The sequence below is a fragment of the Sparus aurata genome, chromosome 19, assembly GCF_900880675.1.
Source record: "Sparus aurata chromosome 19, fSpaAur1.1, whole genome shotgun sequence".
NCBI classification, from domain to species: domain Eukaryota; kingdom Metazoa; phylum Chordata; class Actinopteri; order Spariformes; family Sparidae; genus Sparus; species Sparus aurata.
The window spans coordinates 12,423,757-12,451,108 of record NC_044205.1 but is presented as its reverse complement, the minus strand read 5'-3'; the positions used below and the strand labels follow the sequence as shown (position 1 = coordinate 12,451,108).

The window sequence follows — 27,352 nt, the reverse complement described above, 5'->3', positions numbered from 1 at the left end:
TTTAGTTGTGTGAAACCAGAAGTCTGTTTGCTTTTATACTACAACATCTTCGTCGGGTCGTCTGTTACTGGGTCTGTTGAAGCTCTGCTGACACAAATTATCAGATTTTTAAAACACAATTATTTCTCTGTTTGAGCTGCAAGTTGATTTGGTAAGGTCAAATGTTACTGCTTTTTATATTTTCAAATGCTTAGATACTTTGCTTTTAAAGATAATACATGACACATTTTATTTGTTGGTTCCAAAAATTAGAAGTTGCTTCAGTGACATTTTATCACATCGATGATATCAATCTAACTCACAATGGTACATTTCTATTGTTTTTTTTCTTCTTTCAAATCCAGGTGATGAGTGTCATGTCAGTCCTGTGTGTGAATCTGGTGACAGCCAACATGTTGCTGAGCCTCTTCTTTCTCTCAGGTGAGCTGTTTGTTCACTCACTTTTATTTGGAGACATTGATTATTCACAGTTTAGACAGCATTCATCATACTGTTGTTTGGTGTATAATCTTTTTATCTTCCACATTTTGTTAATCATGCTTCTGCTTTACAGGTGCTTTGGCTGTTTGTCCTGATGATTCAGCCCTCTTCATCACTGCACCAAAGAAGATGGAAGCACTGAGTGGATCTTGTTTGCAAATCCCATGTAGCTTTAGACATGAACCAGAACAAGAGTTTGACAGCAACAGAGAAATCTTTGGAGTGTGGATTAAGAGTGACCCCAAATTTAAAAAATATCCAAACAATGTGATTTTCAACAACAGTAAGACAAATAACATCTATCCAGTGAAGATAACTGGAAACCTGAGAGAGAAAAACTGTATCACATTATTTACCAGTTTAATCACTGGTTACACAAACACATACTACTTCAGGATTGAGACCGACTCATCCAAGGCAACAGCTGTTTGTGATCCTCTTCAAATAACAGTTGACGGTAAGAGAGTTTAGTTTGTATCTGTCAGTTCATAATGTTGTCACAGCTGAAGGCTTAAAAAGCCATGAATCTTAACCTGACTGGGAATTTTTTTTCATTGCTATTAATCGCCCTCATATGTGAACATGTTTAGAAAAAAGGGAAGTCTCATGTGGTGAAATTATTATAGGATAAATTCTACAACAAGGTATAAATATCAACAATAACTTTAATGTCTGATGATGAAGCTGACTGAATTTAATTTAAAAGGCTCAAATTTGAACCTATGGTACAAATTGAACTGTACTGAATTTTTCAATGTAAAATATGTGATTGATTTGAACCCACAGATTCTCCTGGTCGCCCCACAATTGAGATCTCAGGTGATCTGAAGGAGAAGGAGTCTGTCACTATAACCTGCTCAGCTTTCACTCCCTGTCCACACTCCCCTCCTAAACTCACCTGGAATCTCCAACAAGACTCTCACAACAAAATAGAGGAAAACACAGATGGAACCTTTACAACTAAAATCCAGGAGACCATCACTCTGTCAGACCAACATGATGGATACAACATCAGCTGTTCTGCCACATATCCTGTGAATGAAGGAAAACATGTCAAGACAGCAGAGGAGACAAAGACTCTCAGTGTTTCATGTAAGACAACCAGAGTTTGTTATTGGATCCTGTCAGCACATGATACAAATAAAGGATCTTATTCAGGCTCTGATGTTACTCTCATATCTCACATCTCTGTCACATTTTCCTCAGATGCTCCTAAAAACACCTCAGTGTCCATCAGTGCATCAGCAGGTAGCTGGGTGAACCTGACCTGCTCCAGCAGAGCCAAGCCTCCCGTCAGCTTCACCTGGTTCAGGAACAGCAAAGATGGACTGATGAATGTATCTGAAGGACACTTTTACAGAATTGAAGTGAAAGATGGAGGAGATTATTACTGTGTGGCCACAAATGATCTTGGTAACCAGACGTCGTCACAGATCTGTTTGAATGGTTCAGGTAAATGTAGAACAGAACTGAATCTGCTCGTTTTAATCTATGCTTTTTTCCTTATCTTCTTCTTTTGCACTGATTATTTAGGTGTTTGTTTATTTGTTTAATTACCCTGTACTGCATTTATGACCGCATTGTGAATTGATCTAGATTAATGAACTCTTACTTGGAGAGAAAAGAGCTGCTCAGCATCTTGTGGTGGCTGGAGAGCATTTGTTGTTGAATAAAGTTTGTTCTGTTAATGAAATTCAGCTTTATGAGAACTCAGTCATGGAAAGATGCTCTGAAAACATTTCAGCTGAGTCACTTTGACTCTCAGTGTTTCATGTTAGACATTTTATTTTGGTTAATGAAGTGCTGAAGGTCGTGTTTTATGATGTACAAGTTTACATTTGAGGTTAACAGAAGGAATTAAAGTTCAGGATGTTTCAGAGTCGTAACATTTTCCATTAAGGAGAAGCTGACCGTGCTGTCTTGTTACAGAGTTTGGGCTTTCTGTTTACGTTACAGTGAAGATCCTGGGAGTCATCATGTTCTACAGTACAATCATCATCTTTGAGTGGTGAGACCAACTTTTCTATGATGTGATCATTTCCAGCTACAGACTTATTGTTCTCTTTAACAGGTTTCACTTGTATTCATGTTTATTTATTTCATCTTCTTTTCTTTCAGCTGCTTCAGATCAAGATGCTGCAACAAACCAGTGAAGGTAAGCTGCTAGATGAGGACAGCTACATTATTCTGTCAACAGTCAGTTGTCTTCATCTCATTAAGGAGAGCTAATCTCACTTTATATCAGACTTTGATTTACCAAGACAAGCTCAAGGTGCTGCTGGCATTTCTCTTTGAGCTGCATTAAACTCACTGCAGAGAACCAACACCTCTCTGTCTCTCTCTCGTATTTTTTTTTCAATTCAAAGGGCCTTTATTGGCATGAAAGTTTGAAAAAAACAACAATATTGCCAAAACATCTTGTCCAAACACTCGGAGTCAGCTTGCAGCTCAAACAGAGAAGTCACTCACTCACTGTCCCTCAGGTTGTGGCATATTGATGTATATTGGGCAGCCAGATATGCCCTGTCTCCTTCTCCCAGGAGCATGTTTAATTTTTATTGGTCATTCAGCTCTTTGAAATATGAGATTATAGAACTGAATTTGTCAAAATAAATGTTTCTTGTTTTGTTGAATGTTTCACATTGTAGGAGAAAGTGCATCTCTGTCTCAACCTCAGTCTTCCTGTTTGGATTGTCAGTTTGTGGTCACTGAGCCTGTACCTGGTCAGGATCTGTCTCTGCTTTCTATCTCTGACACTAGAGAGATATTCTGCTAATTCATAATCTCTTTTTAGGTCTAGATAACATTCTAATCTACTTTGGCTTTTAGTTTCTTCTTTCCAATGTTCCAGATAGTTTTCTTTACATTGTGTTATAATTTGTTTTACTCTCTCTCTGTCAGGACACAGATGAAGCAGACTATGTCAACAGAGTGATTGAGATTCAGGCATCCTAAAGGAGAAGAGGAAGACTTCATGTTCACCATGAATTGAATATTTCTATGTTTCATCATTACTTTGTGTAAGATTGAGCTGATTTATTGCGTTTTTATCTTAATTCTTGTTCTTTGGCTGAATGGTGTTTTTTCTTATGTGCAAAAAACTTGATTATGTGAAACATTTGGGATAATTAAGAGGCAGAAAGTGTGAAGGAGTTATATTCATTCTAACAGCTTGTTTTAATGTAGCAATGAATCATAGTAATGATCATATGAATGTAAAATCTTTCTACAGAGTCACTCTAGCTGCCACAGAGGTAACAGAGGTCAAGGCCTCATGTTTTGGAGTCCCCTGATGTGAACTTTACCTTCTGTGACTAACATTTACACTTTTTAAGGATCCTCAAAGGTCTTTAAAGTTGACTTTTCCTTCATTGTTCATGAGGTTTTCACACCGCTCACAAAGAATGACACAAACAGCCTTTTTTACTCCAATAAGTTTATATTACAGCTGTAGTTGATTGTCACATGTTTGCTTTAGTTACCTTGTTTGTAATTATGTAAATATAATCTCATTATTTGACCTGTATGAAGGCGCGTGTCACTAATTACTAAAGTCTCAAAGACTGATGTAATAAAATTAGATTAGAAAGTATCTTGTGTTTGTGAGGATTTGAAGATTTCATTTGAATCAGTGCTGTTGTTATTTTTTAAATTTCTCTGTGCTGCAGGAATGACTTTAATAAAATATGAACTTGTGGCTCTGAGTCTCTGTCTGAGCTCTGATTAGCAGTGAGCTTTTTGTACTTTAAGTCATGAGTGCTTCATACACCAGCAGCTGGTCATGGTGACACTTTGAACTGCTCCTATTCACAACTCCTCTGATCTAAATTCATCACTAGTCACCACAACAGACATGAGCAGTGATGCAGATTTTTGTGTTTGTGTCAAAATCATCTGATATCCTCAAAAAAGGCTGAATATCTCAATATAATGTAATGCTCTGATAAATATCAGTTGTATTTATTTGGATTTGTGTCCTGGGAAGTTAAACTTTGCATAAATAATACTTTGAGACTAATAAGATGTTGAAATGTACAAATGATTTTTTGGTTCAGATGTTCGATTTTGAAATATGATTTCATGTTGTCTGAATGCATTTAAAGTTAAAAGGTCATTCTCATCACGTGTGAAAGTTCATGAACTTTGAGAGTTTTTTTTGCACTTCCGGGTTCCCGGTAAAGAAGGAGAGAGCGGAGCCTCGTGGGCTAACCGGGGAGAAGCTAGCGGACGAGGGTTTGTTGTTGCTGGAGAGAGAGACAGAGCTTCTTGCTGCTACCGAGAGAGACAGAGCTTCTTGCTGCTGCTGAGGGTGACGGAGTTCTTTCGCCGCTGCTGAGTGAGACGGAGTTCTTGCTGCTGCTGCCGTAGGGGACCGGAGTTTCTCGCTGAGAGCTGCTGGGTGCGGAGACGGCCGCCAACGCGACGAGGGAGCGAGTCATCAGCCGCAACCGGGTCCGGCTAACTGCACAGATACACGGAGGTACTGCTAGCAAGAAGGGTTTCTTTCATGAGCTCCAACTAAGCGCGCCAACGAACTAATTAAGAGTGCACTCAAACAAAATAGACAGTTGAGATATAAGAAAACTTATTATTACCTGGGTCTTTTTTCCCCCCCCCCCTTTTTTTATGTTTCTCTGGTTCATACCTAAGATGTATGTGTTATCATGCACATGTTTAATACATTGTCTGAAATCGCTAATCTGAGTTTGTGTGATTCAATTGTGTTAATTATTTGAGTATTTGAGTCTGTATTGAGTGTTTTCAGGTCAAGGTGTGTTCCCACTTGTCTACACATAGTTGCTATTGAGAGTGAGGATCATACGTCACCCTAGACAGTTATTTACTATTGAAATGTCTCTTTTACCATAAGATATTGAAGAAGAGTGATGCTTCATCTTACAGTAAGGTGGGTTTCTTAATACATGAGCCGGTGGTAAAAGGGTTACATTTTTGGGGGCTCGTCCGGGATTTATTTTTGTTATGACTGACCTGTTTTTCCTGGAAAAAATTTTTTGAGACAACTTATGTCTTTTGCTAATAACGAGAAGTACTAAGGTAGCTACATTTACTGTGAAGTTTTTTTTTTTACTGTTTTGAGTTAAGAAAAATGGAAGCAGTTGAAATTGAAGCCTGGTGTAAAAGGAAGCAGTTGGCTTATGGAAACACTGTCGTTTTAAGTGGTGTTAACCCAGATGCCACCGATGCAGTTTTGCTAACAGCTTTGAATCAAGTTAAAGCATTTGGTAATCCTGAGATAGTTGATCGCTGTCTTGATGTAGCTTCTAAAACACAGTTTATACTGATTAGGCCTCTACTGACTTGACTAATCAAACCGTTCCTAACGTTGTTGGACTTCCTGGGGAGGCTGGTCCATGGCCTGCTCATGTGCTCACTGCTCCTGCAGACAGTGGAGGGTTTCAAGCTAAACTAATGTCATTTCTGAAGAATGAAGGTAAAACTCTCACTGATGTCAGTGGCATACTCAGCCCTTCACCCCTTGACATGAACACTGCGCTAATACATGCTATCAGCTCCCTAGTGGATAAATGTAACACTACATCGGTTGATTCCCAGAGTTATCGCAAGCTCCGCATGTTCTCTGGTGTGAAACCTACGCCCAGTGGGGAGGAAGAGTATGATGCTTGGGCGGAGCAGACAGCGCATTTGCTAGAAGAGTGGCAGTGCAGTGACAACATAAAAAAACAGAGGATAGTAGAAAGCCTGACAGGTCCAGCTGCTGACATTGTGAGATTTTTGAGAGTACAGAAGCCCACTGCAACTTCATATGACTACATGCACGCTTTGGAAACAGCTTTTGGAACCACTGAGAGTGCATCTGATCTCCTGGTAAAATTTAGACACACATATCAAAATGTTGGTGAAAAACTGTCTACTTACCTGTTGAGGTTGGATAAACTGTTGCACTGTATTTTCAGGAAAGAAGGTGTGGCACTCTCTGACATGAATCGATTACGCATTGAGCAGGTTGTAAGAGGGGCACTGCAACAAGACATGATTGCTCTCCGCCTCCGTATGACCCACAAGCTGCGAGAATCTCCTTCTTTCAATGAGTTGCTGAAAGAGGTGAGGGAGGAGGAAGATTTGCTCCAGAGCAGAAATGATGTCAGGAACCCAGTAATGTCACAGTCTGTAACTCCTGTTGCCAAGCCTGCACCTGAAACGGAAGTTGATTCTGAAGTAGAACAGCTAAGAAAAGAGATCAGTGTCATGAGAGCTGAAATGATTAATCTTAAAGCTGCTACAGTTGCATCACATTCAAACACCCAGAGTCCACCACTCGAAATCCCTGCCAAGACAAAATATAAAACAAATGCTACCCCACAAAGGTCTGGATATCGAGAGGATAGACCTGGGATATTTTGCTATAGATGTGGGGAGGATGGACACTTTAAGAGAGAATGTGGAGGTGAAGAAAATCTCCTCAAAGTCAATAAGCGTCTCATTAAACTGTCAAAGAAATCGGGAAACTACCGCGGGGTCCAGTAGAGGAACGGCCTGGTATCCCGGTGGTTGCAACACGTTCCACCAAGTGCAGAAACACAGATAGGAAAGTGGATGACACTATACCTGAAGGCTTAGTGGGCCCTAGCTCTGTCGTGTCTGTACAGATTGAAGGCATCTACTCTAAAGCCGTACTCGATTCTGGTTCTCAAGTAACTTTGCTGTACAGATCCTTCTACGACAGATATTTGACACACCTGCCATTGACATCCATCAGCACTTTGCAGATATGGGGTCTTAGTCCTGCTGAATACCCTTATTATGGCTATTTGTCACTTAAGCTGGAGTTTTTGGAAGCTGACGTAGGAGTGAGTGAGACCATTGATGCACTTGCGTTGGTGTGTCCCGACCCAGTTTCGAAAGGCGAAGCTTCTATGCTTGTTGGCACAAACACACCCACTGTGAGACGACTGCTTAGCCACTGTAGAGAAAAGGGAGGAGAAAACTTTGTGAGAACTCTGCGCATTCACCCAGCTTTCAGAAAAGTTTTCGATGAGATCTCATATCTGCCACCGGACTCTGACAACAACAAGAGAGGAACTGTGTGGTTCACTCAAACCAAACCTGTCACCTTACGGCCAGGAGGAGTCGCCAAGGTGACAGGTGCGCCAAAGTTTCAGGGAGTGCCAAGCACTCAGGCCCTCCTTGTGGACTCACCTGATGACCCTGCAGATGAACCACGGTTTCCAGAGGAGCTCCTGGTAAGACCAGAGTTGCAGGCATCCACTGGTGTGATGGCTAAGAGAATCACTGTCCTAGTCAGAAACATGTCAGCACGAGAAATTACTTTGACCAGAGGAATGCCGATAGCTCATCTGTTTCCAGTCGACGTTGTGTCATCACCTCCTGGAGAGAAAGAGTTTGATGTGGAGTCACCTGGAAGGTTGACCCCGTCCTCTTTCAACTTTGGAGACTCACCAGTCCCTAAGGAATGGAAAGAAAGATTAGTGACAAAAATGATGGAAAGGAGCGAGGTTTTCTCTCTGCATGAGTTTGATGTAGGATGCAGTAAAAGCACCCAGCACACTATCAAAACCACAGATGACAAACCATTTCGTGAGAGATCTCGTCGACTGCCACCTGCCGATGTGGAGGCAGTGAGGCAGCATCTGTCGCAGTTGAAAAATGCTGGTGTCATTACAGAGTCACGGAGTCCTTATGCCTCACCCATTGTGGTCGTGAGGAAGAAGAATGGGAAAATAAGGATGTGTGTGGACTTCAGGACTCTAAATCGCCGCACTGTTCCTGACCAATACACAGTGCCAAGAATTGAAGATGCTTTGGCCTGTCTCAGTGGAAGCAAGTGGTTTAGTGTGCTCGATCTTCGCAGCGGATACTATCAAGTGCCTATGGCAGACTCCGATAAAGAGAAGACAGCTTTCATCTGCCCGGCTGGATTCTTCCAATTTGAAAGAATGCCACAAGGAGTGACAGGGGCTCCCGCTACGTTTCAGAGAATAATGGAACAGACTGTCGGAGATATGAACTTGCTTGAAGTCTTGGTCTATCTTGATGATCTCATTGTGTTTGGAGCTACACTAGAAGAGCATGAAACCAGATTGTTAAAGGTGCTTGACCGTTTGAGGGATGAAGGACTTAAGTTATCACTGGATAAATGCCAGTTTTGTCAGCCATCAGTCACCTATGTAGGACACATTATATCTCAAGAAGGGGTATCCACTGATCCAAAAAAGACTGAAGCCGTGACTACATGGCCCAGACCAAGCACTGTGACTACTTTGCGTTCATTTCTTGGATTCTGTGGGTACTACAGGCGCTTTGTAAAGGATTATTCCAAGGTGGCGCACCCGTTGAACCAACTGTTGTCCGGTTACCCACCAGCTGCAAAGACATGCAAAGGGAAGCAGGAGAAACCTTACCTGAACCCCTCAGAGCCTTTTGGCAGTCGGTGGGACGACCAATGTGAAGCAGCGTTTGAGGAGTTGAAGCGACGGCTTACTCAAGCCCCTGTGCTAGCTTTTGCAAACCCTCAGCTACCTTATGTGCTGCATGTAGATGCTAGTCGAGAGGGGCTAGGAGGAGTGTTGTACCAGGATCAGGGTGAAGGATTTAGACCCGTGGCTTTCATCAGTCGAAGCTTGACTCTTTCAGAGAAAAATTACCCTGCCCATAAATTGGAATTGTTGGCGCTGAAGTGGGCGGTAGTAGATAAGCTGCATGACTATCTGTATGGGATCAAGTTTGAGGTGCGGACAGACAACAACCCATTGACATACGTATTGACGTCTGCCAAGCTGGATGCAACGGGTCACCGTTGGCTTGCTGCGCTGTCTACCTATGACTTCAGTCTCAGATACAGATCAGGAGTCCAGAATATTGATGCTGATGCTCTCTCTCGTCGCCCACATCCCAGCCCAATACAAACATCAGAGTGGAAAGACATCCCTGCAGCAGGTGTGAGAGCCATGTGCCAGATGTCTGAGGTGGCAAAACAGAGAAGCCCACAGTCTGGAAGAGCCATTGACCTTTTGGGGATTTCTCCACAATCTATTCCACAAGTCTATTGCAATCTGGCTTCTTTGAGTGTCAAAAATATGCCTGTTTTGAGTTTCATGGAGTTGTCAATCGCTCAGCAGGAAGACCCTGGCATAGGACAAGTGTGGTCAGCTCTGAGAAATGGCAATATCACCCAAGTTGACAAGACAAAACATCGAGATTGCTCTTTGCTGTTAAGAGAGTGGCGTAGATTAAAGATGCAGAAGGGTGTGATGTATCGAATTGTAAATCCACCAGGAAAATCCCGCTGTTCTCAGTTAGTACTACCAGCAAAGTATAGAAACACCGTAATGAAATCACTGCATGATGACTCAGGTCATCTGGGCCTCGACAAAACGTATGGCTTGATCAAAGATCGATTCTACTGGCCTCGGATGAAGTCAGAGATTGAAGAGTATTGCCAGTCTTGTGTCAGGTGCATAAAAAGAAAGACTTTACCCAAAAGAGTTGCCCCATTGTCTCATTTGCAAATTGATGGGCCATTGGACCTTGTTTGTATGGACTTTCTGTCTATTGAACCAGATTTGAGCAACACAGAAAATGTCCTAGTCATCACTGATCACTACACCCGCTACGCTCAAGCTTTTCCAACAAAGGACCAAAAAGCCTCTACAGTGGCAAAAGTGTTGCTGGAAAAATATTTTGTCCATTATGGATTGCCCAAGAGGATGCACAGTGATCAGGGGAGAGATTTTGAGAGTCGCCTTGTCCATGAGGTATTGAGTTCACTGGGAGTTGAAAAATCAAGAACGACGCCCTATCACCCTCAAGGGGACCCCCAACCTGAGAGGTTTAATAGGACATTGTTGGACATGTTGGGAACTCTGGAGCCAACCAGGAAGAGAAAATGGAGTCAGCACATTGCACATTTGGTCCACGCCTATAATTGCACTCCGAATGAAGCCACAGGGTTTTCGCCCTATTTTCTCATGTTTGGGCGTGAAGCCCGACTACCTGTGGATCTATGTTTTGAGACTTCCAGTGATGGCACACAACAGAAAACTTACCTCAAGTATGTTTCCGACATGAGGAAGGAGTTGAAGGCTGCCTATGAACTAGCAGAGTCCATTGCTGCCAAGCAAAATGATAACAATAAGCAGAGGTACGACAAAAGAATCAGATTTTCACAGTTGTTGCCTGGAGATAGAGTCTTGCTACGGAACCTTGGATTACAAGGGAAGCATAAACTGGCAGATCGCTGGACATCAAACCCATACATTGTGGAAAGCCAGATGCCAAACTTACCAGTGTTCCGGTTGAAACCAGAAGATGGCAAGGGTCCAATCAAAATCCTCCATCGAAATCACCTCCTGCCTCTTGGGGAGAGGATATGTCCCAATCCTGTATCTAATACAGATCCTATACCTACAAGGAGAGTGCTTCGACGGAAAAGACGAAAAGAGTGCGCAGACGAGCCTGGAAAGGAAAAGGCATCACGGAAAGCGCCGGATAAAGACTTTGAGAGAGGGGAGGTTGGACCCAGAGATTTTGTTGAAAAAGAGAACACAGACTCAGAAGATGAGGGCTATGGACTATGTTATGATCCAACTATTGAACCTCTCAGGAATAACATGGATGATGATTCGCTGGAACCATTCAGCCTGGATTTGGATATTTCCAGTGACCTGACTGGACAACCAGAAGTGGTTGAGCCCGCAGTAACACCAGAATCTGTGGAAGAATCTGAAATGGACAGTAGAAAGGAACCAGAGTCTACTGAGACAACAGAATCTGAGTTGCAAGAGACAGGTGGGAACCATGAAGAGACTGAAAGAGACAAAACACTGACTGATGACATTCCCTTGCAACAAGAAGATATTGACCCTGACTCTGAGACTGACGCTGACTTTGACACTAAGACCCGACGACCCCAGACACTAAAGAGGGCTCCTTTAAGGTTCACTTATGACACCCCAGGTTATCCAAGTGTCATAGCAGCCCCTAGAGTGAACTATGTTTCTTGTATTTACAAGGGGCTAGGTACGCCCATTATTGCTTGATTATGTGTTTTTTTTGTGCTTCAATCACCAGATGTGCCATGGTTGGTTATGTTTTTTTCAACGGTGCAAAGTCATGAGGGCATGCTTTTATTTTGGTGAGGGGAGAGTGTAATGCTCTGATAAATATCAGTTGTATTTATTTGGATTTGTGTCCTGGGAAGTTAAACTTTGCATAAATAATACTTTGAGACTAATAAGATGTTGAAATGTACAAATGATTTTTTGGTTCAGATGTTCGATTTTGAAATATGATTTCATGTTGTCTGAATGCATTTAAAGTTAAAAGGTCATTCTCATCACGTGTGAAAGTTCATGAACTTTGAGAGTTTTTTTGCACTTCCGGGTTCCCGGTAAAGAAGGAGAGAGCGGAGCCTCGTGGGCTAACCGGGGAGAAGCTAGCGGACGAGGGTTTGTTGTTGCTGGAGAGAGAGACAGAGCTTCTTGCTGCTACTGAGAGAGACAGAGCATCTTGCTGCTGCTGAGGGTGACGGAGTTCTTTCGCCGCTGCTGAGTGAGACGGAGTTCTTGCTGCTGCTGCCGTAGGGGACCGGAGTTTCTCGCTGAGAGCTGCTGGGTGCGGAGACGGCCGCCAACGCGACGAGGGAGCGAGTCATCAGCCGCAACCGGGTCCGGCTAACTGCACAGATACACGGAGGTACTGCTAGCAAGAAGGGTTTCTTTCATGAGCTCCAACTAAGCGTGCCAACGAACTAATTAAGAGTGCACTCAAACAAAATAGACAGTTGAGAAATAAGAAAACTTATTATTACCTGGGTCTTTCCCCCCCCCCCCCCTTTTTTTTATGTTTCTCTGGTTCATACCTAAGATGTATGTGTTATCGTGCACATGTTTAATACATTGGCTGAAATCGCTAATCTGAGTTTGTGTGATTCAATTGTGTTAATTATTTGAGTATTTGAGTCTGTATTGAGTGTTTTCAAGTCAAGGTGTGTTCCCACTTGTCTACACATAGTTGCTATTGAGAGTGAGGATCATACGTCACCCTAGACAGTTATTTACTATTGAAATGTCTCTTTTACCATAAGATATTGAAGAAGAGTGATGCTTCATCTTACAGTAAGGTGGGTTTCTTAATACATGAGCCGGTGGTAAAAGGGTTACAATAACAACCAGCATAAAGGTCATATCAATACTAAATGAAAATGAAATAGGATGATTAGTTAGTTCAATGTTGCTGAAAATGCTAATTTCAATGGGCCTCATTCATGAACCGTTCTTACGAACAAATTTGTTCTTAAGTCCCACTTACGAAGATTTTACGAAGATTGTGGCATTCATGAATTTTTTTCTTATCTAGGATTTTTTCTTAGGCAAGAACAAATCCTACGAACACTCAGGAGTACTCTTACGCACATTTCAGTGCTGAAATGTTGGCATGGTTGTGTTCTTCTCTTGTGTAGTTCAGTAAAATGCAATATTAAAGTGATAATTCTCTCATATTTATTCATTTATTTATTTATTTCATATTTTTGGTAATTTACAAAGAATTTAAACTCTAAAATAAATTTAATGTGCCAATGATAAAATGATTACTGAAAAATTCATGTAAATTGGAAACATGCCATCAATTAGTAACCCCCCCAGCCTATTTATACGTGGCATTTCTCCATCCAGGGCCCGCAAAACAATGGCATATATATTGCTCCTGTGGCTTTCATCAATGTAAGAACACAGCTGCGAACAATTCTGAGGCTTACGAACGAGTTGGTGAATCTGACGTAGGGTTTTCTTCAGGAACCTCTTAAGAACAACTTAAGAAAGAATCTAAGAGGATTCTTAAGAAGATATTGGTGAATGAGGCCCAATGTTATTATTATTTATTAATATTTATTATTATTATTCAGTCAAACACTCTTGGCTACATGAGGCTCGTGGTCATTCTATCATGTGTGTATGGTTTACATGTGGAGACGACTGCTGAATTAGAAGCAGTCATAGAATTTCGTGGCTGATGAATTAAAGTTATTAAAGAGGAGTGTTGGACAGTAAACTGATGATGTCATGAACGGAGTGCTGAGAAAACACTGAGAACTTTTACTAAACAGGAAGTTGATCATTTCACTGTCAGTAAGGACATGGATTAATTATTAAAGTAGAACTGTAGATCTATGTAGCTGAAACATTATGATCTCTGTGTAAAGTTTCAACTCATCCTTTTTATGATTTAACATGAACACGGCTTAAAAGCTGTGTGCTGCAAACACAAGTGATCAAAACTGGGTGATACCAACATGCATGAGACCATCTTTGTCTCATTGTTAACACTTTAAAATAACCAAAAGCATTTGGTGTGAGGTTGCATTTATACATATATATGCAGATGAAGGAGACCTGTTTCTGTGTGTGGCTGATAAACCAAAGTGACAATGCTAAAGAGAAGTGGTGGGTTGAACCCGATGAAGTCATGAACAGAGCTCTGAGAAAAACCTGAGAACTTAAAGTAAATAGGGAAGTTGGTTTGCTGCTTCTGTCAACAAGTCCTCCACACAGCTCTCTGAGACAAAATGTCTTCATCATGTGTTCCACAACTGTGTTTATTGTCCATGTATTGACTATTTATTCTTTGACTGGGACACTTTCCTTCAGTTACTCTTTGCTAACAGATCTTTACCTCCTGTGACTCAGTTTCCATTAAAATACCTGATCACTGCAGTATTTAATCCAACAATCCCAGCTGGTGAGATGTCAGCTGTATGAGAAGCAGCTCTGTGTGAAGGTCCAATTTAAAAAGGTAAAATACATGTGATCAGTACATGAAGTTGTCATGGTGCTGTGGTTTCTGTCTCCTTTTATTTGAGTTTTATTGAGTTTTTGTGTTTTAATCTTTGTTGTGTTTCCTCCTGTGTTCCTGTGCTCCTCCTCAGCCTGATATTTCCTCCACACCTGCCCTGCATCAGCTTTATTAGTCCTGTCCTGTTCCCAGTGTTGTTCTCAGCCCATCAGCTCCTTCCTGCTCTCTTGCTTCCTCCACTCATTCCTCTCACCTGTGTTTCTCCACCTCTCTCCACCTGCACCTCTTCCCCTTGTTACTTTAGTTTGGATTAAGTCAGAAACCGCTTCTATCAAGTCCCATCCTTGCCAACCCCTTTTTTCCTCCCTCTCTCATAGATCCAGCATTTAAGCTGTGGAAAAGTAGAGGTCTCATATGTGTAAAGGATTTCTTTAAAGATGGCCTTTTTATTTCATTTGACTATCTAAAGGTGCGTTTTGACATTCCAAACACCCATTTCTTCAGATACCTGCAGATTCGAAATTACACTAAGACATGTTTTTCACTTTCCCTAGTAGCCATAGAGGAAGATTGGATCCATGATTGTGTTAACAGGGATCCACAAACAAAAGGCTTTGTTTCATTCGTATATGATACAATCCAAAATGTAGCTGCTCCTTCACTTCACCATATAAAGACCAAATGGGAGGAGGATCTTAATCTGCAGATACCGGATGTGACCTGGCAACTAGCAATAAATCGATGTGAACGCATCATCTATCTGTATCAGACATGGTCTAATTCAGTTTAAGATAGTTCATAGGCTTCACTTCTCCCGGAGCAGACTGGCTAAACTATATGCCGATGTAGATCCAAGATGTGAAAGATGTCACCAGGTGGAGGCCACCCTTGGCCACATGTTTTGGTCGTGCCCGGTGGTGAGCTCCTTCTGGCTGTCTATCTTTGATGACATCTTCTATCTCTGTAAGAAAAGGATCAGCCCCAACCCAATTATGGCAATTTTTGGTGCCTCACCGGAAGGGATCACACTCTCAGCAAATCAAGCAAGTATGGTTGCTTTTGTCACACTCCTTGCCAGGAAATTAATTCTTGTTAATTGGAAAAGCCCTAATGCTCCAACACATAAACGCTGGCTTGAGGAAGTACTTGCACATTTAAAGCTGGAGAAATTGAGATACTCCTCTCAAGGCTGTACTCAGAAATTTTACAATGTGTGGCAGCCATTTATTGACTATTTCAATGAGAAATTTTCTGTGCCTGCACAAGATAACAAGAACCCTGACGCTTAAATCCTCCACTTTTCTGACCCAGTGTGATAAAGTACGTTTTTTTGTATCATTTGAAATATGTTGAATATCATCGTTATTAATAAAATATGTACTGAAGCAGAAGTTAAGACATACAGGCTCCAGTAAGTTTCCTGATCAAAATCATATTTAAGAATAAGTCATCTGCATTCTGATAAGGTGAAGACTTCCTCACTCACAGAGTGTGAACAGGAAGGATGAAGACTTCTCTTATTTCTACAGTATCTTAGTCGTGTAAAACCAGAAGTCTGTTTGCTTTTATACTGCGTCTTAGTATGGACGTCTGTTACTGGGTCTGTTGGGGCTCTGCTCATCTGATGTTTAAATTGGTACGGTCAAATTCTACAGCTTTTTATATCTTAACTTGATCATTTCAAAAACATGCTCACTTTGAATTCGTATTCAAACTGTTTTCAGAGCAACTCTGCAGATATTATTCATCACTACACACACAACACTTGGTGACAAGTTTATGATTTGAATGTTTGACTTTAAGGTTGAAAGAACATCAACGATCAGTATAAAATGTGTTTTGATTAAAATTTTGTTTCAAATCCAGGTGATGAGTGTCCTGTCAGTCCTGTGTGTGAATCTGGTGACAGCCAACATGTTGCTGAGCCTCTTCTTTCTCTCAGGTGAGCTGTTTGTTCTCTCACTTTTATTTGGAGACATTGATTATTCACACTTTGGACTTCATTTAGAAACAAAGCAGAAAGAGCAGACTGAGTTACTTTATTCAACTGTTCATCTCCAGACTGCAAAGTGAAATGTTTTCTACTGATATCATTAACAGAAGAGGGAAAAAGACCAGCAAACAACCTACTGCTGCTTCAGTTATCATCAACTTTACATTACAAATTGTGTTAATCATGATTCTTAATTTACAGGGGCTTTGGCTGTTTGTCCTGAAGTTTCAGACCTCTTTATTACTGCACCAAAGAAGATGGAAGCACTAAGTGGATCTTGTTTGCAAATCCCATGTAACTTTAGTGCTAAACCAGGAAAAGGGTTTGACAGTGAAAGCAAAATCTTTGGAGTGTGGTATAAAAGTAATCCCTTCAAACCAAATAATGTGATTTTCATCAGCAGTAGGACAAATAACATCTATCCAGTGAAGATAACTGGAAACCTGATTGAGAAAAACTACACCACTTTATTTTCCCGTTTAATCACTAGTTACACAGACACATACTACTTCAGGATTGAGACCGACTCATTCAAGGCAACAGCTTATTGTGATCCTCTTCAAATAACAGTTGAAGGTAAGAAAGTTTAGTTTCTGTCAGTCAGTCTATAATGTTATTGTTCGGAATAAAAAGGAAATCAGTTACACTTAAACACATTTTATTTCTATCATTACAGTTTGACATTAAATGGTCATATTATAGGGAAATTGTGTGATTGTAAGATTCTGTTTCAGTTTTGGCATTTAAAAACACAAATTAATGAATGTAACATGATTTCTTTGATTTTTAAAAAATATGTGTGTGATTTGAACCCACAGATTCTCCTCGTCGCCCCACAATTGAGATCTCAGGTGATCTGAAGGAGAAGGAGTCTGTCACTATAACCTGCTCAGCTTTCACTCCCTGTCCACACTCCCCTCCTAAACTCACCTGGAATCTCCAACAAGACTCTCACAACAAAATAGAGGAAAACACAGATGGAAACTTTACAACTAAAATCCAGGAGACCACCACTCTGTCAGACCAACAATGATGGATACAACATCAGCTGTTCTGCCACATATCCTGTGAATGAAGGAAAACATGTCAAGACAGCAGAGGAGACAAAGACTCTCAGTGTTTCATGTAAGACAACCAGAGTTGTTATTGGATCCTGTCAGCACATGATACAAATAAAGGATCTTGTTCAGGCTCTGATGTTACTCTCATATCTCACATCTCTGTCACATTTTCCTCAGATGCTCCTAAAAACACCTCAGTGTCCATCAGTGCATCAGCAGGTAGCTGGGTGAACCTGACCTGCTCCAGCAGAGCCAAGCCTCCCGTCAGCAGCTTCACCTGGTTCAGGAACAGCAAAGATGGACTGATGAATGTAGCTGAAGGACACATTTACAGCTTTAATGTGACAGATGGAGGAGATTATTACTGTGTGGCCACAAATGATCTCGGTAACCAGACGTCCTCACAGATCTGTTTGAATGTTGCAGGTAAATGTAGAACTGGACTGAATCTGCTCATGTAATCTAACCTGCTCTCTTTTGTTTCAGTTCCCTGTAAAGCTCTTTTAAGTGCAAGTGTATGAAATGATTCTATCCAAATAATAACTACATCAATATTGTCACATGTTTACATCCAGCCTTTTTTTTTGTCACCATTGTTTACTGTATTTCCTTTTTGTTGAACAGAGAACTCTGTAGTCTGGGGTTCAGCTCTTGGAGGGATCATGGTTGTCATACTCATCTGCCTTGCAGTCTGTGTTTGGTGAGTATCACAAACCTTCATTCATGGTGAAGACATGGATAAAGATGTGATGTGTTTATTAATTCCTTTCTGCACCAACAGATTCCTCATGTTTACATTTTTATACTAATTAAAGTGACTTATTCCCAAACTCTAAAAAAAACACGGGGAACAAAACTATTATTCAAGCTTTTCTGTGACCTACCTTCAGCAAACTTTTTACTTTCAACGCTAATATCTTTTTAGTGTAAATTGATCTAGATTGATTTTGTTTTTTCCCCACTGATGCACCTCAGATAATCCCATCAGTCCATACACTCCTATCGTCCTTTTAACCTAAAACCTGTAGAATTGTTCATTATGTCTTCCAGGTGGTTTCAGACTAAACATCAAACTACTCAACAAACTGAGGTGAGTGAAGAAACTTCATTGCACTGTACTAAAATGTTTGTCTCACATCTGTTCATAGTGATTGTGTCCTCTATTTTATGTGAAAACATTCCTTTAACAGTACATAGAATCTGCCAAGTAACAGCAGATGTAGCTGCTAACTGAGTGAAGCTATTGATAAAGCTAACATGAGCCTCCTAGTATATGACCTGTTTAAAGAGAAGAGCAGCAGCTGAGAGGGACAGACACATTCTCCAAGTCAAATATTTACTACTGACTGGTCACCAGCAAGACCAGCATATGTTGTGCTTTGAGTCCAATTTATCAAAAAGACCATTTAGTAAACTTTAGTATCCAGCTGACAACATTTCTTGTTTGACTCATTTTTCAGAGTCAAAGAGACGACGAGCTGGCTCCTCAACTTCCATCCAGCATAGCAGCAGAAAACATCCACTATGGAGAGATCGACTTCTCCAAGCGCAGACCTGAACCGTCCTCTGACTCAGTGCAGGACAGTGGACAGCAGCAGGACACAGTGTATGCACAGGTCAATGTGTCCGAGCCAGCAAACACCTCGAGACAGACTGCTGACAGGCCAGAGGATCTCTACGCTCAAGTGAAGAAAAAATGAGTATTGTCTTGAAATCATATTTGTCTTGGATTCATAACATAGATTCATTTTTTACGTATGCAAGATGTTTTATGTCAGTTAATGCAGAAAAGACACTGGAGCCTAGACAAGAACATGTCATCTTCACTGCCTACAGTTAAATAAAGGGAAGTTAAAGACCTCCACACCCTGCAGCTCAGCCCATGTAAGATTACATTGAGTAGTTCAATAGATCTATTAAATCCTGATATAAACTGTATGTTCACCATTCTAAATAAATGCGCTATAGCCTAAAAATTAGTGGCACTGGCATCCGCTGGTTGCAGAGGCCTGGATATTAGAAATTATCTTTAATTTACACAATAGATGTATTTCAGTATTGAAGTGAATTGCATATATTTGCATGTAAGTACTGTATATACTGTATAATATGGTTTATTAGATCTGAAATTCAGCATTTTAATTATTATCATATGTAGATTTTCTTTTTTTTATTCTGATAAAATAAATACATTTAAACTTTGCTACTTGCTCTGCTGCAGCTGGCACTCTGTAAAGTTACTAGTAACTAAAGGTATAGAATCAATGTAGTGGAGTAAAAAGTACAATATTTGTCTCCAAAATGTAGTGGAGAGGAACTATAAGGTGGCAGAAAATGGAAATACTCAAGTAAAGTACTTGAGTTCATGTATTTAGTTTCATTCCATCACTGTTTAAAACTAGTCAAGAGCATCTAGAAGACACTTGAACTTATAATTATTTACAATTCACATCTGTGATAGTTTATGACTGTTGATATAGAGCAACAACCCAAAGAAAACAAAATTACAAAACGTACAGATTTGGTTTTCATACAAAGTAAGGACTGATGAACATTTTAATGTAAATTCCTCTTAATATAAACGTCTTTCTGCCTGGTGGGCAGATGTAAGAGAACAAATCCAGCTCTCTGTACAGTCGGGTTGTTTTCAGACACTTTTTCAAGGAAACATTATTCTTCTTTCCCTCGCTGGTGTTTCTTCGAGTGCAAAAATATATATTCAAAAGTTACGAAAAAGAGAGTCTAAGATATCTAAGATGAAGCACTTTTATAACTCATCCTGTCATTTGTTTTTGTATATAGACGACTGAAGAGTTCAAAACATTCAAAGCATGTTGTGGTTGATGACTTTAAGTGTGTATAAGAGAAGTGGTGGATGGTAAACTGTGGATGACGTGTGCAAAATAAAAGACTTGGAGACTTAAAGTTTCTATTTCATCTTCTTTGTGACTCGACACAAACACGGAACACTTTTTACAGCTGTGTGCTGCAAAAAGTGAACAAATCTGCCCCTTTTTTCAAATCATACTTCTGATGTGCACCTATTTGTTTGATTGTAATTTGAAAATATCACAACAGGACTGGTCACCTGATCCAACAGAAGGAGCCCACCGGCTGTCTGTTGCCTCCATCAGTGTTTATACATTGACTCTGTAAACTGTACATTTGTTTAAATGTCACTATTGTATCATAGTATGATGGTGATGCTGCATTCGAAGCACTGCAGAGCAGCAGTGAGAAACACCCAAAATGAGTTACCAGAACTCAGATGGTAGTTGAGGCATTAGGTGTGAAGAAGCAAATCAAATGTGAGAGGCCTGCGTCTGTGTGTGGCTCATAAACCAAAGTGAGAATACTAAAGGGGAGTGGTGGGAGCTATAAACTGTTCTGAGTAAAACAGGGAAGTTGGTTCGCAGCTTCTGTCAAAAAGTCCTCCACACAGCTCTCTGCAGAAAAACGTCTTCATCACGTGCTCCACAACTGTGTTCATTGTCCATGTATTGACTATTTATTCTTATTGAGAAGCATCTCTGCATAAAAGGCCCATTTCAAAACAAGACAAGGTCTCACTCAGGAATATTATTATTAATGAATATCAGAGTGGCACACATTAACCCTCAAAGTCAGTCACGGCTGAGCAATAAAACTCTGTAGAAATTGTTTCTGTCAGACTATTTCCAAAAGACAGATGTGGTAATTTTGACATCTAGAAAGTGTTGGTAATCCAAGATCTTATCCGTTAGAGAAGACGGTACATGAATTTAAATATGAGAAAGACCTTGAAAGCGCCTCTTCATCGCCTGATCACATCATAACAAATGTAATCAATGAATCTGGAAAAATGCTCCATATATTGACTGTTCCTGTTGTTTCTGTGAATGAAATCTTCCTCAAACTTGCCCATGAACAAGAAATCTACACTTTTTAAGGATCTTCAAAGGTCTTTAAAGTTGACTTTTCCTTCATTGTTCATGAGGTTTTCACACCGCTCACAAAGAATGACACAAACAGCCTTTTTTACTCCAATAAGTTTATATTACAGCTGTAGTTGATCGTCACATGTTTGCTTTAGTTACCTTGTGTGTGATTATGTAAATATAATCTCATTATTTGACCTGTATGAGGGCGCTTGTCACTACTAAAGTCTCAAAGACCAAGTAATAGCAAATAAATTAGAAAGTATTTTGATGCAGATCAATCAGTGCTGTTTTTTTTTTTTTTTTTTTACATTTCTCCGTGCTGCAGGAATGACTTTAATAAAATATGAACTTGTGGCTCTGAGTCTCTGTCTGAGCTCTGATTAGCAGTGAGCTTTTTGTACTTTAAGTCATGAGTGGTTCATACACCACTAGCTGGTCATGGTGACACTTTGAACTGCTCCTATTCACAACTCCTCTGATCTAAATTCATCACTAGTCACCACCACAGACATGAACAGTGATGCAGATTTTTGTGTTTGTGTCAGAGCTTTTAGAATTAATAGTTTGTGTCAAAATCATCTGACATCCTCAAAAAAGGCTGAATATCTCATTCATCACATTCATCATACTGTTGCTCAGTTTATCATCAATTTTATCTTCCACAGTTTGTTAAGCATGAGTCTGCTTTACAGATGTTTTGGCTGATTGTACTAACAAAACAGCCCTCTTCATTACTGCACCAAAGAAGATGGAAACACTGAGTGGATCTTGTTTGCAAATCCCATGTAACTTTAGAGCTAAATCAGTACAAGAGTTTGACAGCAGCAGAGAAATCTTTGGAGTGTGTATTAAGAGTGACCGCAAATTTGAAAAATATCCAAACAATGTGATTTTCAACAGCAGTAGGACAAATACTATCTATCCAATGAAGATAACTGGAAACCTGAGAGAGAAAAACTACACCACTTTATTTTCCAGTTTAATCACTAGTTACACAGACACATACTACTTCAGGATTGAGACCGACTCATTCAAGGGAACAGCTTCTTGTGATCCTCTTCAAATAAAAGTTGAAGGTAAGAAAGTTTAGTTTCTGTCAGTCAGTCTATAATGTTATCATTCAGAATAAAAAGCGAAATCAGTTACATTTGAATAGATTTAAATTCTGTCCTGTCATTAAAGTTTGACATTAAACGGTCATATTATAGGAAATTGTGTGATTGTAAGATTCTGTTTCAGTTTTGGCATTTAATAACACAAAATACTGAATTCAACATGATTTCTTTGATTTTTTTTAAATATGTGTGTGATTTGAACCCACAGATTCTCCTCGTCGCCCCACAATTGAGATCTCAGGTGATCAGACGGAGAAGGAGTCTGTCACTATAACCTGCTCAGCTTTCACTCCCTGTCCACACTCCCCTCCTAAACTCACCTGGAATCTCCAACAAGACTCTCACAACAAAATAGAGGAAAACACAGATGGAACCTTTACAACTAAAATCCAGGAGACCATCACTCTGTCAGACCAACATGATGGATACAACATCAGCTGTTCTGCCACATATCCTGTGAATGAAGGAAAACATGTCAAGACAGCAGAGGAGACAAAGACTCTCAGTGTTTCATGTAAGACAACCAGAGTTTGTTATTGGATCCTGTCAGCACATGATACAAATAAAGGATCTTATTCAGGCTCTGATGTTACTCTCATATCTCACATCTCTGTCACATTTTCCTCAGATGCTCCTAAAGACACCTCAGTGTCCATCAGTGCATCAGCAGGTAGCTGGGTGAACCTGACCTGCTCCAGCAGAGCAAAGCCTCCCGTCAGCTTCACCTGGTTCAGGAACAGCAAAGATGGACTGATGAATGTAGCTGAAGGACACTTTTACAGCTTTAATGTGAAAGATGGAGGAGATTATTACTGTGTGGCCACAAATGATCTCGGTAACCAGACGTCGTCACAGATCTGTTTGAATGGTTCAGGTAAATATAGAAACTGAACTGAATCTGATCATTTTAATTCATGCGTTTTTCATAATTTCTTCTTTTGCACTGCTTATTTATTTGTTTGTGTATTTGTTTAATTACCCTGCACTGATTTTTATGAATTGATCGTGATTAATAAACTCTTACTTGGAGACAAAAGAGCTGCTCAGCATCTCGTGGTGGCTGGAGAGCATTTGTTGTTGAATAAAGTTTGTTCCATTAATGAAATTCAGCTTTGTGAGAACTCAGTCATGGAAAGATGCTCTGAAAACATTTCAGCTGAGTCACTTTGACTCTCAGTGTTTTATGTAAGACATTTTATTTTGGTTAATGAAGTGTTGAAGGTCGTGTTTTATGATGTACAAGTTTACATTTGAAGTTAACAGAAGGAATTAAAGTTCAGGATGTTTCAGAGTCATAACATTTTCCATTAAGGAGAAGCTGACCGTGCTGTCTTGTTACAGAGTTTGGGCTTTCTGTCTACATTACAGTGAAGATCCTGGGAGTCATCATGCTCTACAGTACAATCGTCATCTTTGAGTGGTGAGACCAACTTCTCTATGATGTGATCATTTCCAGCTACAGACTTATTGTTCTCTTTAAAATGTTTCACTTGTATTCATGTTTATTTATTCCTTCTCCTTTTCTTTCAGCTGCTTCAGATCAAGATGCTGCAACAAACCAGTGAAGGTAAGCTGCTAGATGAGGACAGCTACATTATTCTGTCAACAGTCAGTTGTCTTCATCTCATTAAGGAGAGCTAATCTCACTTTATATCAGACTTTGATTTACCAAGACAAGCTCAAGGTGCTGCTGGCATTTCTCTTTGAGCTGCATTAAACTCACTGCAGAGAACCAACATCTCTCATATTTTTTTTTTCAATTCAAAGGGGCTTTATTATATAAACAACAATATTGCCAAAGCATCTTGTCCAAACACTCGGAGTCGGCTTGCAGCTCAAACAGAGAAGTCACTCACTCACTGTCCCTCAGGTTGTAGCATGTTGATGTATATTGGGCAGCCAGATATGCCCTGTCTCCTTCTCCCAGGAGTATCTTTAATTTTTATTGGTCATTCAGCTCTTTGAAATCTGACATTATAGAGCTGGATTTGTCAAAATAAATGTTTCTTCTTTTGTTGAATGTTTCACATTGTAGGAGAAAGTGCATCTCTTTCTCAACCTCAGTCTTCCTGTTTGGATTGTCAGTTTGTGGTCACTGAGCCTGTACCTGGTCAGGATCTGTCTCTGCTTTCTATCTCTGACACTAGAGAGATATTCTGCTAATTCATAATTTCTTTTTAGGTCTAGATGACATTCTAATCTACTTTGGCTTTTAGTTTCTTCTTCCCAATGTTCCAGATAGTTTTCTTTACATTGTGTTATAAATTGCATCCTAAAGGAGAAGAGGAAGACTTCATGTTCACCATGAATTGAATATTTCTCTGTTTCATCATTACTTTGTGTAAGATTGAGCTGATTTCTTGCATTTTTATCTTAATTCTTGTTCTTTGGCTGAATGGTGTTTTTTCTTATGTGCAAAAAACTTGATTATGTGAAACATTTGAGATAATTAAGAGGCAGAAAGTGTGAAGGAGTTGTATTTATTCTAACAGCTTGTTTTAATGTAGCAATGAATCATAGTAATGATCATATGAATGTAAAATCTTTCTACAGAGTCACTCTAGCTGCCACAGAGGTAACAGAGGTCAAGGCCTCATGTTTTGGTGTCCCCTGATGAGAACTTTACCTTCTGTGACTAACATTTACACTTTTTAAGGATCCTCAAAGGTCTTTAAAGTTGACTTTTCCTTCATTGTTCATGAGGTTTTCACATCGCTCACAAAGAACGACACAAACAGCCTTTTTTTACTCCAAGAAGTTTATATTACAGCTGTAGTTGATCGACACATGTTTGCTTTAGTTACCTTGTGTGTAATTATATAAATATTATCTCATTATTTGACCTGTATGAAGGCGCTTGTCACTAATTACTAAAGTCTCAAAGACTGATGTAATAAAAATTAGATTAGAAAGTATCTTGTGTTTGTGAGGATTTGAAGATTTCATTTGAATCAGTGCTGTTTTTATTTTTTACATTTTTCTGTGCTGCAGGAATGACTTTAATAAAATATGAACTTGTGGCTCTGAGTCTCTGTCTGAGCTCTGATTAGCAGTGAGCTTTTTGTACTTTAAGTCATGAGTGGTTCATACACCAGCAGCTGGTCATGGTGACACTTTGAACTGCTCCTATTCACAACTCCTCTGATCTAAATTCATCACTAGTCACCACAACAGACATGAGCAGTGATGCAGATTTTTGTGTTTGTGTCGGAGCTTTTAGAATTCATAGTTTGTCTCAAAATCATCTGATATCCTCAAAAAAGGCTGAATATCTCAATATAACAACCAGCATCAAGGTCATATCATTACTGAAGACTAAATGAATACTATGATTTGTTAGTTCAATGTTGCTAAAATGCTAAATTCAATGTTATTATTAATATTTATTGTTATCATTCAGTCAAACACTCTTGGCTACATGAGGCTCGTGGTCATTCTATCATGTGTGTATGGTTTACATGTGGAGACAACTGCTGAATTAGAAGCAGTCATAGCATTTTGTGGTTGATGAATTAAAGTTATTAAAGAGGAGTGTTGGACAGTAAACTGATGATGTCATGAACGGAGTGCTGAAAAAACACAGAACTTTTACTAAACAGGAAGTTGATCATTTCACTGTCAGTAAGGACATGGATTAATCATTAAAGTAGAACTGTAGATCTATGTAGCTGTAAAATGATCATTTCTGTAGACAACTTAGACATTTAAAGTTTCAGCTCACCCTTTTTATGGTTTAACACGAACACTGTTAGAAGCTGTGTGCTGCAAACACAAGTGACCAAAACTGGGTGATACCATGTATGAAATGATCTTTGTCTCTTCATTAACACTTCTGAATAACCATAAGCATTTGGTGTGAGATTGCATTTACAATGCTAAACAGAAGTGGTGGGTTGAACCCGATGAAGTCATGAACAGAGCTCTGAGAAAAACTTGAGACATTAAAGGAAACAGGGAAGTTGGTTTGCTGCTTCTGTCAACAAGTCCTCCACACAGCTCTCTGAGACAAAATGTCTTCATCATGTGTTCCACAACTGTGTTTATTGTCCATATATTGACTATGTATTCTTTGACTGGGACACTTTCCTTCAGTTACTCTTTGCTAACAGATCTTCACCTCCTGTGACTCAGTTTCCATTAAAATACCTGATCACTGCAGTATTTAATCTAAGAGTCCCAACTGGTGAGATGTCAGCTGTATGAGAAGTAGCTCTGTGTAAAGGTCCAATTTAAGAAGGTAAAATTAAAATATTTTATTTGTCTTATGAAACACTGTCTTACTGTCCTGATGGTCTCACGTCCTCCTTTGTCCCTCTGATATGTGTCTTTGTCTACATCTGATATCTACTGATCACCTAAATCATGACTACATGTGATCAGTACATGAAGTTGTCATGGTGCTGTGGTTTCTGTCTCCTTTTATTTGAGTTTTATTGGGTTTTTGTGTTTTAATCTTTGTTGTGTTCCCTCCTGTGTTCCTGTGCTCCTCCTCAGCCTGATATTTCCTCCACACCTGCCCTGCATCAGCTTTATTAGTCCTGTCCTGTTCCCAGTGTTGTTCTCAGCCCATCAGCTCCTTCCTGCTCTCTTGCTTCCTCCACTCATTCCTCTCACCTGTGTTTCTCCACCTCTCTCCACCTGCACCTCTTCCCCTTGTTACTTTAGTTTGGATTAAGTCCAATCATTAGTTCAGTCTTTGTCAAACTGTCGTGTTCTTGTTCCTGCTGTTACTTTGATTAAATGTGCTCATCATGTGCTAAAGTAGAAGTTAAGACATATAGGCTCCAGTAAGTTTCCTGATCAAAATCATATTTAAGAATCAGTCATCTGCATTCTGATGAGTTGAAGACTTCCTCACTCACAGAGTGTGAACAGGAAGGATGTAGACTTCTCTTATTTCAACAGTATTTTAGTTGTGTGAAACCAACGTCTGTTACTGGGTCTACTGGAGCTCTGCTGACACAAATTATCAGATTTTTAAAACAAATTATT

The 27,352-nt window shown here is 39.9% G+C and overlaps 1 protein-coding gene and 1 long non-coding RNA gene across 2 annotated transcripts; both read left to right on the top strand.

Annotated features, from left to right (window-relative positions):
- Window positions 1–127: 127 nt before the first annotated feature.
- LOC115570316 (sialic acid-binding Ig-like lectin 12) lies at window positions 128–19,357 on the top strand. The gene is given in 11 exon segments (XM_030398808.1): window positions 128–151; window positions 345–420; window positions 554–937; window positions 1,267–1,572; window positions 1,687–1,932; window positions 17,083–17,288; window positions 17,290–17,389; window positions 17,503–17,751; window positions 17,950–18,025; window positions 18,376–18,415; window positions 18,786–19,357. Coding segments are annotated over 10 exon segments (1,920 nt in total). The 5' UTR covers window positions 128–151; window positions 345–347; the 3' UTR covers window positions 19,026–19,357.
- LOC115570318 (uncharacterized) lies at window positions 2,470–4,006 on the top strand. Its single transcript, XR_003981740.1, has 3 exons — window positions 2,470–2,488; window positions 2,599–2,635; window positions 3,382–4,006. It is a non-coding gene; the product is annotated as an uncharacterized LOC115570318 (long non-coding RNA).
- Window positions 19,358–27,352: the final 7,995 nt, after the last annotated feature.